This window comes from Rhinolophus ferrumequinum, chromosome 21, assembly GCF_004115265.2.
Source record: "Rhinolophus ferrumequinum isolate MPI-CBG mRhiFer1 chromosome 21, mRhiFer1_v1.p, whole genome shotgun sequence".
Taxonomy (NCBI): Eukaryota; Metazoa; Chordata; class Mammalia; order Chiroptera; family Rhinolophidae; genus Rhinolophus; species Rhinolophus ferrumequinum.
The window spans coordinates 43126135-43143793 of NC_046304.1; the positions used below are offsets into that span (position 1 = coordinate 43126135).

The 17659-nt window shown below is 37.4% G+C and overlaps 1 protein-coding gene across 14 annotated transcripts in view; it reads right to left on the minus strand.

Annotated features, from left to right (window-relative positions):
- BPTF (bromodomain PHD finger transcription factor) overlaps positions 1-17659 on the minus strand; it is a 131930-nt gene that overhangs the window by 20667 nt on the left and 93604 nt on the right. For 8 of the 14 annotated variants that reach the window (XM_033090805.1, XM_033090808.1, XM_033090806.1 and 5 more), the window contains 9 exons: positions 17011-17257; positions 16469-16630; positions 16096-16247; positions 15076-15184; positions 9264-9481; positions 5851-6076; positions 4200-5116; positions 2558-2640; positions 2072-2297 (listed from right to left, as the gene is read on the minus strand). In XM_033090805.1, coding sequence (XP_032946696.1) covers positions 2072-2297; positions 2558-2640; positions 4200-5116; positions 5851-6076; positions 9264-9481; positions 15076-15184; positions 16096-16247; positions 16469-16630; positions 17011-17257 — 2340 coding nt within the window. The remainder of the gene's footprint in view (positions 1-2071; positions 2298-2557; positions 2641-4199; positions 5117-5850; positions 6077-9263; positions 9482-15075; positions 15185-16095; positions 16248-16468; positions 16631-17010; positions 17258-17659) is intronic. The other 6 variants (XM_033090812.1, XM_033090809.1, XM_033090804.1 and 3 more) reach the window with 3 other exon arrangements.

The following is a 17659-nucleotide window of genomic DNA, read 5'->3' on the forward strand; positions in this document are numbered from 1 at the left end:
CTGAATGGATACCTCACATTATAAATACTATTCTGCAACTGGCACTTTTCATCAAATACTTATCATGAGAATTTCCTCAACGAATTAAAAACAGAAAAAGCACCAATCCTACACTCACCATTTTGTTAAAATGGCATCCATTGTGTGGGCACTCCAAAATGTATTTTATCCAGTGGTTCTCAACTGAGGGTGGTAATGGTACCTCTAGAGAGTATTTGAGAATGTATGTGAAGGGGACAAAGTCATTCTTTTGGTTGTTACAATAAAGGGGATGCTACTAACCTTTGGAAACCAATATTAAAGTTGGTAGTTTTGTGCAAAAAACTAGCCTGTCGAAAGGGCCCAGAGTGCGCCTGGTGAGAAACACTGATTACTAATCTCTTCTTTGTGGGCTTTGGGCTGATTCCAGATTTTTGTTATTATTAACATTCATTATGTCCTTCTTATATATCTTAGATGATTCTAGAGGTGAAATTATGTATCAAAGTGTATCTACATTTTATAATCTTCTCATACATATTGATAAACTGTTCTCTAGAAATACATGATATTTTTTCTAGAAAAAACAGTATTTTCATTTCTTTCATTAGTAGTTAGGTTGAATATCTTTTTAAGTTTATTAGTCTTTGACATTTTTAGATTTGAAAACTTTGTTTTTATGTCTTATACAATCTTCTACTAGATTTTTTAAAAATTTCAGCTTTTTTGAAGCTGAAATATACCATGTACTTTTATAACTGACAAAAAAGTTGTAAGATATTTAAAGTGTACATTATAGTGATTTGATTTACATATATATTGTGAAAGTATTCCCCTCACCTAGTTAATTAGTGTTAGCTTTTTCTTATTTCTTAAAGAGCTCTTTAAATTTTAGGAATATTAATTCTGCCATTAATGTTCCGATTTTTTTTCTTGTTATTTGTTTTTCAATGTTGTTTATGGTATTTTTTTCCCTATATAAACTTTTTTCTTTTTGTGCCATCAAATCTCTTTTCCCATGTGGCATATGGAATTTGTTAGGCTTAGGAGTGATTTTTCCCACTCCAACATTACAAAATGACAATCATGTTTTTTTCTTCTGTTATTTTTGTGGTTTCCTTTTTTACATTAAAATTCTAATCTATACAATGTGTCTTAATTTAAGGTGGAAGGTAGTATATTATACATTCTGTTGCTTCTGTGAATTAGCTCTTCTGTTCATTACACTTTGACAATGGTTATAGTCTTGATATTTATCTAGTGACTAAGTTACTGAATTCGCTCATAAGTTTTAGTAATTTTTCTTTTGGAGTTTTGATGTAATAATCTTATCATATACAGTTAACAATTTCATCTTTTTCTTTCTTTTCTTCGCTTAACACATTAGCTAGAATTTCCAGAGATGCTCAATAATAATGAAGATTTGGGGCATTATCATCTGGTGTCTGACTTTTGTGGGAAGATCTCTAATGTCTTAGAGTTGCGCAGAATGTTGATTTTTGGGGCTGATCAATATTTTAATATTTCTCACCTCTTAAAATATACCATGTACTTTTATAGATGCTTTAGATAGCCCACTTCTCTTTGTAAAAGCTGTTGTATGAATTGATGTTTTCTTTCATTTTTCAATAAATTCCCCAAGTAAGCAGAGGATTGGCAAAGCCTGCCAGATCGGTCACAAATCAAGGAAGAAATGTGGTTTTACTTAATGAGCACACTTTATTTTTCATTCTTTCAACATTATTTCACAGTTCCTCTGTCTACCTTTCTCATGAAACTTGGCTCCTAATAACTTCCGGCAAGACTGTGTCAGAGACAAAAAGTGATTCCCAGGAGACTTCTCAAATGTTTAAGTCAATAGACTAACCTCTTCCAGTGCCTGTCCACTTTAGAGATTACAATATATATTTAGATATAAAATCGCTATCTTGTTTCAAAAGACATGTGTCCCACAGCTTTTTACTAAATGTACAAAAATGTAAATTCTAGAAAATAAGCTGCAATTTTAAGCTCAACCAAAATTTCACAGGGAAAAACGAATGAAATTAGATGCTAAATAGTGGGCACAAAAGGAAAGGAAACCCCTTCTCACCTGCACTTCAATTTGTAGGTCCTTATCCAGGAGAGCTCTCTTTTTCAGGATTTCAGCTTTGAGCTGCTCTTTGTGTTTGAAGAGCAGTGCAGAAAGCTTGGTAGCATTCTGCTTGCTACGTTTCTGTTCCACGCTCTCTTCGCGCTTCCGTTTTTTTGCTGCTTGTTTTTCTTCTTTATCTATCTTATCCAAAATATACTTCATCACCTGGTTACAGACAATCATTCTAGAGAGAAATACACAACCTATGTAATGCTGGGCATTTCATTCTGAAAGGCTTAAGACATGATTTTTTTGATGACTGGAAAGCTTCAAAGAGTGATTCCAACCAGCAATGAGAACCCATTAGTGCCAGGGGTTCTCATTTAATGAACTTCAGTCAAGATAAGAAATATAAACTCAGAACCTGTGCCCGTACACGCTAAAGAGAAGAGACCGACATACAGTGAGACCCTGTGTTACTGGGTTATAAGCGTTTCTCCCTACCTTTGATTCTCTTCTCTTTCAGCTGGAGTCATGGTCTTTTTCTGTTTTAAATGTTCTATTACAGCATTATGCTTCATCACCACCTTCAGGACAGAACAAAATCCAAAAGTGCATATTTTATAATGACCACAAGTTGGTATACAGGTAACAGTAGAAATCAGAGCACAAGCATGTGTTTCCCAAAGAAACTAGGAATTTTCTATCATAATACAAATAAAATTAGAGCTACTATATGGTCTAGGTTTACCATGTCCTGGTCACTGTGCTAAGTAAGGTAAGCACTTGACATGACCTCATTTATTTCTCAAAACAATACTGAACGGTAAGAATAATTTTATAAATAAAATACTGAGACACAGTAAGTAATATGGCTGCAATTAGAGCCTACCGGTAGCTATCATTCTCCAAAGGCCGTGTTATTCACATTATGCTCTCTTCCCAGGCATTAATTTGAGAATTCCCCCACCCCCATCCCACAGATGGGGTGAAGAGATTCAGGTAAAGACAGCTACTGTAATACATAATTCTCAATTTATAGACTATACAGTACTCCACGCTGGGTCGCAATGCATTTGAACATATTATACATGATGTCAATCTTATGAGAATATTACCATAGATCTTTAAAATCCTTTTGTTGTTCAAAAAGTGCTTCTAACAATAATATTGTATTATAATCAGCAACATTGTTGAGACTAGATATTACTCCAGCCACTAAAAAGAAATGACACTTATGTGACCCAATAGAGGTGTTAGTTATTGCTACAACAGCAATCATATTACACTACATAAATTATCAACTCAACACACTGTATGCCTTAAATTTACAGAATGTTGTATGTCAAATATAAAGTGCTTCTACATACATGACCTCATTTAATCATTACAATAATCCTGGGAGGCTGGAAAGAGAGGAAGTTTTAGTGAGAATATAGGTCATTGGAAGTAAATTTCATGGACTGTGAATGGGAGACCCAGGAGATGAATGCAGGTCTCATGACATGGAAACACTTGAAATCCACACTCAAACCCCTAACTAGTGCCAAGCGATTTTAGATGCAAAGAATTTTTTTCCAGTAATGCTGCAGGTCATCATACATGTGACTTCATTTTAAGTAGAATAATGCTTCCTTATCTAAATTACCTTACTTCACTAAGATGCTATTGCATGATGCCACTTTTTTATTTCAGCTATGGAATAATGGTATTTAAAAGTTGTTTATAAAGGTGTAGCTAGAAATGCAAATGAGTTTAATCTGTCTATAATTTGCTTAGTCTACATGCAAACTAAGGGATGACATCTGTAAATAACTTCAAACAAATTGCCATGATGCCCGAAATGGCTTTAGAACTTCATTAAACCTTCTAGTTTTGTATTTATGATACTTAAACTCCTAACTCCATGCTTCCCATCTTAGTTCTCCCACGATACAAGTAGTTTTTCTAATAAGCACGGACTAAAAAAGAGTTCCAAACCACAGTAGTCATTCAGTAGTTTTTGGTCAATCCAGTGCTGCTTCCAAATCGAAACATCAATGACTTTTGTCTCATTTAGGAAACCTAACACAACCAAACACTAAGTCTAACGCACAGCACAATAATTCAAGCTACTGAACATGCTGCTTTTACTTAATAACTTTACCTGTTTCTGAATGATTTCACTTTGGTTAGAAGCTTGGAGGGTGTGTTCCCGCTTAATTTCTATCTGTTGCTGTTTCTTCTTTTGCTGCTGATCCCTGAGTTGCTGAACCCTCTGCAACTGCTCTTGCACACTGGCTGCCTGCACTGTGACCACATTCTGAATCTGGTGAGTCTGTACAGGATTGCTTTGCTGAATTTGAATAGGTAACTGGAGTTTGATTTGCTGGGGCACACCACCTTGCTGAGCCTGTATCTGAGCCACAACCTGCGACTGGATCTGAGAGAGAACCTGGACTTGTTGTTGCAGCTGAGGCACAGCCAGGACTTGGGGCTGTGGCTGCTGTATTTGTAGCTGAGGACGGGATGGGGATGGAACAGTAACTTGACTTAACGTTTGTCCTGATGAAAGAGTTTGAGGTGAAGACTGTACCTGGGGTTGTGACTGTGGCTGGCCCTGGGAAGGTATCTGAAGAGATGTATGTGGCTGAATTGGAATCGGTTGGGAGGTTGTAGTCTGAACCTGGGCTTGCTGTCCAGGAGACACCTGGGATGGAGTTGATGGACGTATTCGAGTCTGTGGTGGACTCTGGACGCGAGCAGGAGACTGTCCTTGGACATTACTTTGAGGCTGACACTGTGCTGCGACTTGGGGTTTGGATGACTGTGCTTGGGTGGGTTGTGCTTCAGAAGGGACATGGGATGCAACAGTTGTTTGGGGCTGAACTTCAGGCTGAGTCTGAACTTCAGGCTGAGCTGGGGATTGGGGCTGGGTTTGTGGCTGGGGCTGAGCTGAAGGCTGAGCAGTCGGTGGCTGGGCTTCCGGAGGACCCACACTTGATGACTGAGCTGGTGGCAGTGTTTTGGCTTGTTGCACCTGTGTCGGGGGTGACAATTTACTCTGCCTTTGCTCACTTGTACCTGTGAAAAGGAAAGACCAAATAATCTATTACTCTAGAACATGAGACTGAGGTTAAAGAACAACTTGAAGGGGATTTTCTCAACTTGAAGGGGAATTCTACATTTCAGTATAGAAGACTGGTGCCTTGGAAATGCTCCATTTAGATACACGTGGGTTAGGACTCTCTTAAATTGGGGAACCTGAGCTATTTCAGGGCTACCCTCTGCACACTTTGCTGACTCTCCAGAAAGCTGGCTTCCAAAGCAGGGCGTAGTCTCTGGAAATCAGCCCGGTCTTCTGGTCCAGGCTAAGCAACCCTCATTTTTCTCCTATGGCATGGCGGCAGTTTGTGACAGCAGCTTATACAGTAGCAGGCTAACAAAATGGTGCTGCACCTGCAGCTCTCACCTGCAGGTTATGAGCTGGATATGTCCACCTACCCTGAGATTAACTCCATGACTCAGTGCCTATAAGGCTTGGCAAGGAGTAAATGTAGGCACAGTTACCATAATACCCACTACGTTTTGCTGGCCCTATCCCCTTTCTATATTTTTTATGGGGGGATGGAGGTGACAGGGAGTCTGGAAGAATAAGGTATCTAGTTCAGATCCTGTGCAGCTGACCAGTCACAGCTGTTAGGCTTATTGGTTTGAGGTATATCCTCCCAAAGGTAAGCACTCGTCCTCTCCTCCCGTCTTAGCCCAACAGCTGTGGTAATAACATGTGGTGTTTCCGATAAAAGCCCAAGTTCTACCTGCTGCTGTAGTGGAAACGGTGGTGGTGGTGGTGGTGCTGGCCGTTGTGGCTGTTGTTGCCAGTGGGGTAAACAAGAAGCGCTGAACAGTACCATTTGGCATCGCTGCTTGCATCAGCTGCTGTCCTGGACCTGGAAGTATAGTCACCCCTTGAGGTATCAACTGCAACTGTCCTGTAGTTTGACCTTGTCCTTGAATTACTACTGTCAAACCTTGATTGCCACCCTATGGAAAAAACACACAACATGTAAACAGAGATCAAAGCATCTATCTGTAAGAATACCATTTTTATGTTGAAAAGATCCTGCAATGTAATGAAAATATATATTTGAATGTCTACGGAATGGCAGCAGAAGGAATTCAGATAAGCTAAAATATTTATTTAAAAAGACTGACGCCGTTTAGTGGAAAAATCATGAACAATCCAGAGTTCCAATCCAAGCTCTCTACCTGGGCAGCCAGATTTAAATTTCCCAAATTATAAAATACAGTAGTCCCCTCCACCATCCATGGTTTCCCTTTCCTCAGTTTTAGTTACCCATGGCCAACTACAGTATAGAAATATTAAATGGAAAATTGAAGAAATACATGATTCATAATTTTTAAATTGTGTGCTGTTCTGAGTAGTGTGATGAAATCTCGAACCTACTGCTTCGAGCCACTCGGGATATGAATATGTCCAGTGTCTCCACACTGTATACACTGCCCGCCCACCAGTCACTTAGTAACCCTCTTGATTATCAGATCGACTGTCATGCAATGGCAGTGCTTGCAGTGTTCAAGTAACCCTGATTTTACTTAATAATGGCCCCAAAGCACAAGGGTAGTGATGCTGGCAATTCAAACATGCCAAAGACAGGCCGTAAGGTGCTTCCTTTAAGTGAAAAGGTGTGTATGTATAGGAATAAACATAGTATATCTGGGGTTCGGTACTATCCAGGGTTTCAGGCATCCACTGGAAGTCTTGGGATGTATTCTCCGCAGATAAGGGGGGAGCTAATCTAAGGGCATTGAAGGGAATGACTAACGTCACCACAAAATTCTGATTTTAAATCATCTGATATTCATATTGTTTTGCAATTTTCAAAGCATCTTTATACATACTGCCTCATTTGATTTTCTCACAATGGACTTGTGACCTTGTGGAGTAGGGAGAGAAAATATTACTATAATCTTATTACCAAATAGGAAACTCAAGTTAGAAAGTTCAGTCCCTCGCCCAAAGTTAGAGACCAAGTTAAAGGTGAGATAAAATGAGGAACCCAGGTCTCTTAGTTTGTTTTTCAGCATGTACCTAGTTCTGGTGTGTTTGTGTGTATTAAAGTCAAAGAGCTTAGGCTTTAGACATGGAATACAAATACCAAGTCAAGAGGGTCACCAGAAATTATCAAAATGGGGACCAGGAACTAAAAACTCTATATGTACTGTCTCTTCTGTCAGTACTTATTAAATCCAGTAACCTTAACTACCAGGAATATGGCAGAGAATTAGAAAGTGAAAGTCAAAACAAAAACAACCCACCCCAAATTTCCAACAGCCAAAACTTATACTACAAAGTTCACGTACTAAATCTAAGCAACGTATACTTTACTCATGAGTCCCTTATTTACTCTTGCTTTTCTTTGTGTGTACACTCAAAAAAACATAAAACACCACGTATGGTTTAAAGAATAATTAGAAGGTGAACATGTATAAAACCAGCACTCAGGTCCCCACTGCCAGTACCTAAGAAGCGTCCATATGACCTGCTCTGCTCTTAATTCCCTCCTTTCCCCTAGAGGTAACCACTATTCTCACTGTTACGACAACGTTGCATTTCCTCATAGTGCTACTACTTAGGAACAGCGCTTTATCGGCCACAGGCTCACAACTTGAGGAGCACCATCCACGAAGATGATGATGGGAATGGTGTCCCCTCCAGGTGGGGACACAATGCAGTGGCCCTGTGTCCCTACACAATACGGCCGGTTTTGCCTGTTTCTGAATTACACCCATATAGAATCATGATGTAATTTTGCTCTCGTTACTTGCTTCTTTAGCTCAACAATGTAGCTCTGTGTGGCTCTAGTTTGTTCATTTTCACTGCTGTAGGAATATACCACAATTTATGTATCTAATTGATTATAGACATTTGGGTCGTTTCCAGTTTTTAACTCACGAACAATGTGCTGCTATGAAGATTCATTTCCCTGGTGCTCACATGAACAAGAACTTCTCTAGGGAATACACCCGAAGGAGAACCAGAAGAATCACTGGGACCGAGGGCAAGCATATTTTCAACTTTCCAAAATGTTTAAACCAGTTGTGCATGAAGAGTTCATTCTGCTCCGTATCTTTAAACCCCTGATTCTGTCTGACATTTTGATTTATACTAACCTTTTATGCAAATGGTTTTAATATGCATTTCTTTCACTACTAATAAAGTTCAGCAGCTTTTTTTCTGGATTTTTAGACATTTAGATTTCCTCTTTTCTCATCTAGGTTGTTTGCCTTTTTTCTAATGAGCTATTGGATTTTCTCCTTCTGATTTGCAGTAATTCATGTATTCTGGATAATATTCCTTAGTTAATTCCATTTATACCTTTTCTCATTCTTTTCACTCTCTTTTATAATGTAGTTGAATGTACAAAATTTTCCTTTATGGTTAGTGTTTTCTGTGTGTTCATAAAGCCTTTCCTTTCCTACCCTAGGTTATGAGGGCTGAGTGAGGTCACGTCCATTTTCATAGTTTCCCATATATGCTCCATTGTGCCAGCACCATTTACTGAAGTGTGTCCTTCTTGAACGATCTACAATACCACCTCTCACATACAACAAGTGTCCACATCTGCATGGGTCACTTTCTGCATTTTTTACTGTTCCATTGGTCTAGCCATCCTTGTGTCTGTATTAATTAATAAAGCAGTATAGTTAAGTTTGATATCAGATTATCACATAGGCCAAATCTTCCAGTTTTTCAGATGTGTTATAGCTATTCTTGGTCCTTTGCACTTCCGTATCAATTTTAAAAATCAGCTTGTCAAGTTCTACAAAAATTATCTCTTAGGATTTTAATGGAAACTGCATTCAATCTATTGATTATTAGAAAAATTGATGACAATAATGAGTCTTGCAAGGAAGCAGCTTAATGTACCCAAATTTTATTTTTCCCTTGGAAATTGGCCAACCCATACCTTTTGGTAGTTAAAGGTTGCCATCTCGCTGTTATAGCATGCATGGTCTAAGGGCTCTAGATATTTGAGGTATAGTATATCCTGTGCCTTTTAGTGTTTTTGTTTAACCCTAGAAAGCCACCATTTCTTAAAATAAGTACTTTTTTTTAACTTCTGAAAATAAGTACATGCTTCTAAACTTACAGCAAGATAAATAAATGAGATCACCTCTACGGTTAAAATGAAGTCGCGGTACTTACGTGGCCCTGTGTTAACTGGGTGAGCTGTGCCATGGTAAGCTTCACCTGTCCTTGCTGGGGACGAGGGGATTGTGAGGTTGACGACTGCAGATTTGCAGTGGATGGTCCTGAAGGTAAGCCTTTCTGCCCAGGGCTTGAGGAAACTGCATTAGGGGCAGAGATGGCAGTGGAAACAGGCTGCCCTCTGATGATCTGAGTCACCACTTGCTGAGGAGTACCTAATGCAGACAGCAAAACATTGCAAATACTTACATGCCCTTGGCAGTATTTTGAGATGAAATAGTCATCAACACATCAGATGAACGTATTCTTTTCAATTTTCAAAAAAGACTTATGGGATGCCAAGGATGCATGCAGACATATACCCACACCTAAAGCACCCACCTCATTGTCAGTGAGCCTGTTTTTAACCAGCTCACTGATAACCATTCTCCAGTTTCTGCTAACTGTAGTAGAGTGAAAAAACAATACTCTTCCTAGATGTCTAAAGCAAAATGGACAAGAGGGAAGACAGAAAAGAATGTGTAAAATGCCACTTATAAGGCTGCCTTTCCTTAGGAATATGCTATTTTTTAAAAATTTAATATATAATTAATTCATGAATTTTAAACAAAACATACTGAAACATACACTGGGCTAGTTACATTTATAAATAAACTTTTCTTACAGCTATGTGCCAGATAGCTTGGGGGAACCAAGAGGGGAAGGATCATTATATCCTTAATTTAGGCACACCTTGTCTTACTGAGCTTCAGAGATGTTACATTTTCTTCAAATTGAAGGCAAGACCCTCCACCAGCAGAAAATTCTGACTTGCATTATTGTGATACTGGATTTATTGCAGTTGTCTGGAGCCTAACCATCAATATCTCAGAGGTGTGCCTGTACTAGGGCAAAATGCTAAAAGAATGCTCCCATAGTTACTGTTCGATAAATATCTAATGAATGCAGTCAACTGGAATGGCTCTACAGTCGTCTAAAAACTTCGGTTTCTCATTTAACTTGCGGAAATTGGAAGAAAAAACAAGGTAGGATATTTTTCCTTAGTAGAATAGTCTCTAACAGTAATTATTTGGTAGCTAATTTTGCATTTACAAAGTCCTAATTCATTATTAATTAGCGAATAGTATCACATTTTGTAAGTTTTATATTCACTTTTTTCCTTCTGTGAACACATATTTCTGTGTATATTTCTTTTAATGACTGGTGTAAATATTACTGCATATGTATAAAACTGAACCCATTTTGACACTTAGAATACTTTCCTTTTTCTTTGTTTTAAATAACTCCATAAACTCATAGATACAGAAAATAGTTTAGTGGTTACCAGAGTGTAAGGGGAGAGGGGGTGGTAGATGAGGGTAAACGGGATCAAACATATGGTGATGGAAGGAAAACTGACTCTGGATGGTGAACACAATGTGATATATAGATGATGCATTATTACAGAACTGTACACCTGAAACCTATGTAACTTTACTAACCGTTGTCATCCCAATAAACTTAAAAGGAACCGTCCATGGTGAAATCCTTATTTATAAATTTTTATGTGCTTCCAATTATTTCCTTAGAATCCCCAAATTACTGGTTTCACAGTAGGAACACAGTACTAAACGGAATTTTAGAAAGGTTATACCAATTCATACTCCCACCACCACTGAGTGCCCATTTTACTGAACAATGAAACTGTAGGTATTATCATTAAAGTAAAATATTCCAGCAATCGGAAAGATTATGATCACGGGGCCTGAATTTCTTCAATTACTACAGTTTACATCTGTCAAGTTGTTATATTTCATTTGTGAATTCTCTTATATAGTTGCTTCATACAGATTAAAGATATAAATTATGAAAATGTATTTTTCCTCTTTGTTGTTTGCTTTTCAATTTCATTTATTTGTAAACCTATTAAAGTTTTTTTATGTTTTTTTTTTTTGCTGTAATTATTGCTTTTAAAGTTTTCTTGCATTATCTAGTCAGATCTTTCCAAGTATATTCTCAGTCATGGTACATATTAGCAAGTCTATTTCCGCCCTCCCAACTATAAAATGATTATTCCAGTATCATTTACTGATAAATCCAGTCCTTCCTTTCTGATTCAAAATGACGCCTTTGTCATACAGCAAATTCTCACATATAATGCTTCCTTAATGGTTTCTACTGGTGTAGTTTCCTTTGGTGTCACACTCCTAACTCTGGAGGCTTAAAATATACTTTCAAAACTGGCTTTGCAAATTTTCTGTCACTACTCTTTCTTCTAAATTTTACTTGGCTATTCTTACCCATTCATTCTTCAAGATGAGTCAAAAACACAGTACAGCACGTGTAGTCAAGTACTTGGATTTGAGAACTTCTGAACCCTAACAGTATGTTCTCATACTGCAGTTCGAGGAACAATGCATGAAAAGTTACTGTAGTTGATCACCTGGTACTGATATAGTGTCGTCATAAACACAGATGGATAAAAGGGCTGGTACCAAATGATTATATGATGGTCATTCAGATGATCCCCAATAGTACATGTTATTTTTTGATTATCATCAAAATGCAAATTCAACAATTAAAAAGTTGTGTATATCGCGGGAGTCTGTGGATTCCATTTTGGGAAACGCTAAGTTGCTCTGTGCACCCTCAGACACGGTGCAAACATCTACCCACCCTCCATCTGTCCGACCACAACTGCTGTGACTCTTTTCATCTTCCTTGGGCCCCACCAGCCCCATTGGCCACCCTGCTTTTCTTTCCACACCAGACACACTTATTTGCAAAGCTACAGACTCACATATGCAAGTCAAACATCTAATTGCAGCTACATAAGGCATTAAGGAACAAAGGCTCTATACATCTTGCAATTACCACGTTTTTCAATTTTATAAGTACATTACAATTTATCATCTATAAATATTTTTTCTCCTTTATCTTTCCTTTTAGTTACCTGCATAATTGGCATCTATTTTTAAACAAGAGTAGATACTGAATTTTAACAATTTTCCCTGTAGCATTAACTGAAATAATAAATCATACTTTCTTTTCTGGGATAAATACTACTTAGGCATCAGAAAACTTCCTTTAAAAAGAAAAGGATGCTATATTTCTTCTTAGAATTGTGCTAAATTTGTAAAATGAACAGGAAAAGATTTAATCTTTTCTTTCTCTGAAACTTTTTTTTATAAGAAATTGTTTCCTAACCATTTTGAAGAATTTTACCCATAAAACCATGAGGTGTGAAATTATTATTATTTTATATATATTTTTTTATGATGCTAACTTATTATTATTATTTTTTTAATTTATTGGGGTGACAATTGTTAGTAAAATTACATAGATTTCAGGTGTACAATTCTGTATTACATCATCTATAAATCCCATTGTGTGTTAACCACCCAGAGTCAGTTCTCCTTCCATCACCATGTATTTGATCCCCCTTACCCTCATCTCCCATCCCCCACCCCCCTTACCCTCTGGTAACCACTAAACTATTGTCTGTGTCTATGAGTTTTTGTTTCTCATTTGTTTGTCTTGTTCTTTTGTTGTTTTTGGTTTATATACCACATATCACTGAAATCATATGGGTCTCTGCTTTTTCTGTCTGACTTATTTCGCTTAGCATTATACTCTTAAGATCCATCCATGTGAAATTATTTTTTGTAGGTAATACTATAGTAACTTTCTAAATTTCTTTCCTTGATGAGTCATTGAGATTTGAAATTTATAAGCATAGTATATAGTTATGCCTCATTATTCAAATAGTTTTAGTTCCTGAGTATAAATAGTGAGACTTCTCAAAGTCTTAACTCAGGGATACCTGTACACAATTCTCTTTTTTTGGGGGGGGGGAAGAGGAACAGGACTTTATTGGGGAACAGTGTGTACTTCCAGGACTTTTTTCCAAGTCAAGCTGTTGTCCTTTCAATCTTAGTTGTGGAGGGCGCAGCTCAGCTCCAGGTCCAGTTTCCACTGCTAGTTACAGGGGGCGCAGCCCACCATCCCTTATGGGAGTGGAACTGGCAATCTTGTGGTTGAGAGGACGTACTCCAACCATCTGAGCCATCCAGGAGCTCAGCGGCAGCTCAGCTCAATTAGTTGCAGGGGGCGCAGCCCACCATCCCTTGTGGGACTCGAGGAATCGAACTGGCAACCTTGTGGTTGAGAGCCCACGCTCCAACCAACTGAGCCATCCAGGAGGGAGCTCAGCTCAAGGTGCCGTGTTCAATCTTAGTCGCAGGGGGCAGAGCCCACCATCCCTTATGGGACTCGAGGAGTTGAACTGGCAACCTGTGGTTGAGGAGTCCCACTGGCCCATATGGGAATCGAACCGGCAGCCTTCGGAGTTAAGAGCAGGGAGCTCCAACTGCCTGAGCCACCGGGCCGGCCCACACAATTCTCTTTTTATTTAAAAAAGTTCATTCTATTTTTATAGCACTTTCTCATTCCAAATTCTCTAAACTAGCATTTTGTTCTCTTTTCTCAAGATTAGACTTGCAAAAAATTGGTTTATTTTAATAATATTTGCCTTTTCTGTTAATTACTACTTGTACTTTTATTTTACTTTCTCTCTCCTGTTTTCATTTAAGATTTGTTTTATATATTTTCCTAACTTCTGATTAAGATTTAAGAATATGGGCGTTTTTGTCTGTTTTGTTCACCAATGTAGTTCAACTGCCTAGAATAGGTGCTCAAACGTGTTAAATGAATGAATTTGCCTCTGAGTTCATCTTTAGCAGTATAGCTCAGTTGCTATTTGATAATGTCTGTAATTAGCCATTTCATGTTTCTCTAAACAAAAAATCACTTATGAGAACATACATTTTTAAATTTCCAAGCAAGTAAAGGTTATTACTATAATACTTTAATATTAATTTCTATCTTTACTACATAGAATGTAGCTTATACAGATTTTACTGTTTGGAATCCATCGAGGTTTTACCACTGATGCATTATATGACCATTTTTGTACAAATTGTCCACAAATATTTAAAACCAATGTGTATTCCTGAAGGTACAAAAGTTGATAACACAGTCTGTTTCTGGTCTACTATGCCTTTGTTAATACCTCCTTGATATCAAATAGTTTTTGCTTTCTACACTTCAGTGATATTTAATTCATGAAAATCCAAGACTGGATCTTCATTGCAACCTGTATCTTTAAGCCAATATAAAATGACCCTTTTTGTCCTATTTAACGTTTTTTTAAACACTGACTTCTACTCTGTACAAAATTACTAGGATTATCCTTGTTCCCCCCACTGTCCCCTTCTTTCTTTCTTTTTTGTCTTTATTTCATGTATCCTTACCCATCTTTTTATTTTTTTTACCTTTGGGGGTAATTTGATTTTAGGTATGTTTCTCAAAAATGTATAGTTGGATTCTTTTTTCCTATTTAATCTTTATGATCTTCAACTTTTAATATGGGAGCTTTAACTTATTCACATTAATGAAGGGCTGGCACTGTCCTTGTAATCTTGTTTTATGCTTTCCGTTTAAATCCTTCTTGGCCGTTTCCTTATCTCCGTCTTTTAACACAAAGACTATTTTCTTTGCTCATTCTTATTTCCATGATTTGAATGCATGTATTCCATTTATTAGAAGTTTAAAAAACACAATTAAATAAGCAGACTTGGATCTATTTTGCAATGCCAGATATGAAAAAATATCTATGGATGCATCCCATGATGGATTAGAAATTTAGTATGCTTTGAAGTCTTAATTCAAATTGGTATTTTCTAGTATGTAGAGTGCCAAATACAGAATATTACAGATTTCCTGGACTGGCTGTTTAGATGTAAAATGATAATACTGAATGGATGAATACCTGGCTGTACCATCACAGGTGTTCGAATAATTGCCTTTCCTAGTGTTGACTGTTGGAGTGGTGTTCTAATCACTGTCATACCAGGGCGGATCTGAGGCCCTGTGATTACCTATAAATGACACAAAAGACAATGAATTAAAATGTTTTTAAACGACTATGGCATGATGGACTTAGAACACAGATCTTTAAACATTCTACATTGATAAACATATCTACAGAAATGAGAGAGGCTCTTGGAAATTACATTTTAAATTATGTTAAGCATCAGGATACAGACGGAATTTTGAGGGAAGAAAATTTCATTCAAATGAGATCATATGAAATTCTTTGTCATTGATACAAGGAACAGCCTACAGACTAGAAGGAAGGAACAAGACAGTGAAGCTCTAATCTATAACCACCATAGGTGCTCACAGGAAAACACTGAGTTCTATTTTCCCTGAGCTCCAGTCCATATCTGTAACCTAGGGAATATAAGAGTAAGATCAGAAACCAAATGTCCTTTCATAGTTTTAAAGGAGAGACAAAAAGCGTGTTATTTTCAGTTTTATAGTTAGGTTCAGAACATTTTCAAGTCTGCAAAACTAAACTTTTCCCCTAATACTAGGGCCAAAGAAATGATGTCTCTAACGTGTGCGTATCAGCTGATTACAAACTATTGTGCTGTGGATTACATTTTTCATTTTATTTCTTAGCTGCATAACAAGTTTCCTTGGGTGGTCCAGTGTTGTCCATTATTTTATATAAAGGGATTTCCTTTATATAAAATCCTCGGAAGCAATTATTTTGATTCATAAGCTATACTAACGTGCTATTAACTACATGTTAAAAATGAACAGTTCATGTATCATTTTTTTACTTAGAAATATAACAGTGTGTAAAAAATCAGTACTTTGTCACAGATTAAGTAAAAGGCAAAGGGAAATTAGAAGCTGGATTAATCCTCAAAGAGGCCATTCTAAAACAATGACATGGTGAACACTTGAAAACAAAACGAGCTTCCCTGTAAAGAATGCTTACTTGTGAAGTGCTTGTGGTTCCTCCAGAGCCTGAGGTATTGGGCCTAATTGTGACTGTTGCTGTCCTGGGCTGGAATGAAGTAAAGGTTTGCTGACTTGTACCTGTACTTGATGGAATGATCCCCAGGACTTTCTGCTGTACTTGAACAACGCCTTAAAAAAAAAAAAGATAAAGAAGTAATTAATGTCTGCCCCGTCAATAAAAAACATCAGGTGTGTTTGGATTCTGAGGAGAAACTACGTGTGGCAGGGTTTTATAGTGGACTACATAGAATGTGAGATCCGAGGACTGAAATCAGTGAAAAGGAAATGAAAAATAATGGCAACAGTATGATCTGGCAAATGTGAATTAAAACTCTTCACATTTCCCTTACCTCCTTGTGTTGCTGGCACATTTACAGCGACAATCTTGCTGTTTGCAGGAAGTGGCAGTTTGGTAATTACTTTTCCTGCCATAGTGACTGGATTGCCTGTAATTTGGAACGTCTGACCTGTGCTGGCAATGGTTGTAGCAGATGTGGCAGCTGTGCTGGTGGCTAATGGGGTATAAGACATTTAATAAGCTTTAGATTTAAAATAACCAGCAACGTAGTGATTTCTAGGAAGGGAACCAATGCATGAAATGTGGTTCATTTTGTATTAAAAAACAAAAACAAAAACGAAAAAGAAAAACATTCCTTTCCACTCAAAATAAGTGAACTATGTAAATGTTGAAAGTGAAATAATGTAAAAGAGGAGTTTTGCTAATGTAATATTATGAATATTATCTGTAACACACCAACTGTTACAGCTTGGTTGCTCAGTCGGCTGCAGACGAAATTTAATTTTCTAAAGAAATGTTTTATTTCAGCAGATAATGTACTGAAATTCTTTTTCTTAAATGAAAACCATCTTTTATTTCCTCACAGCTGTGTACCTGAATTTGCCTGGCCTTGCTTGACCCAGGTAGCAAAGGTCTGATGGAAGTTCTTGTTCTGCTGGAATGTTACTGTAGCTGGAGATCCAACTTTGGTGGTTAGTACCATTTTAGTTCCCGTTGTAACGGAGCCACTTAGGGGGGCCACCATAACTTTCTGTGCTGGAGAGATGGTACTAGTTGTACTGTTTGTTGGGGAAGTAGTGGAAGCTGAAATTACTGTAGGCTTCTGCTGTTCCAATCGTTTCTAGAAAAGTCAGGGAGAGAAAACATGAACCAAAATAGTTCTAAATAAATAATACCATTCTGCAGAGGTCCAGCTACAGTTTCTCCCAATTTAAGAAATGGCGCCATAGTTCAAAAAATATTTTACTTCTAGAAATACATATAAATTTGCCTTGAATTTAATTTCTTGATGAAAACATGATTATGACTCTAAGTCATAAAATATTTTTATGACTGTAAGTCACACAGTTGATTAAAAGTAGTTTTTCGTAATAAAAAATAAAAACCAATAGAGTTTTTCCACCCCTTAGAAATATCCACGCTTCTGACTGAGAGTAAGAGACGAGGGGGATCTTAGTGGAAACAGGGCTACCTTGCTGCTCAGTGGCAGGATGTAGAGCAGATAACAAATGGTAAGAACTGT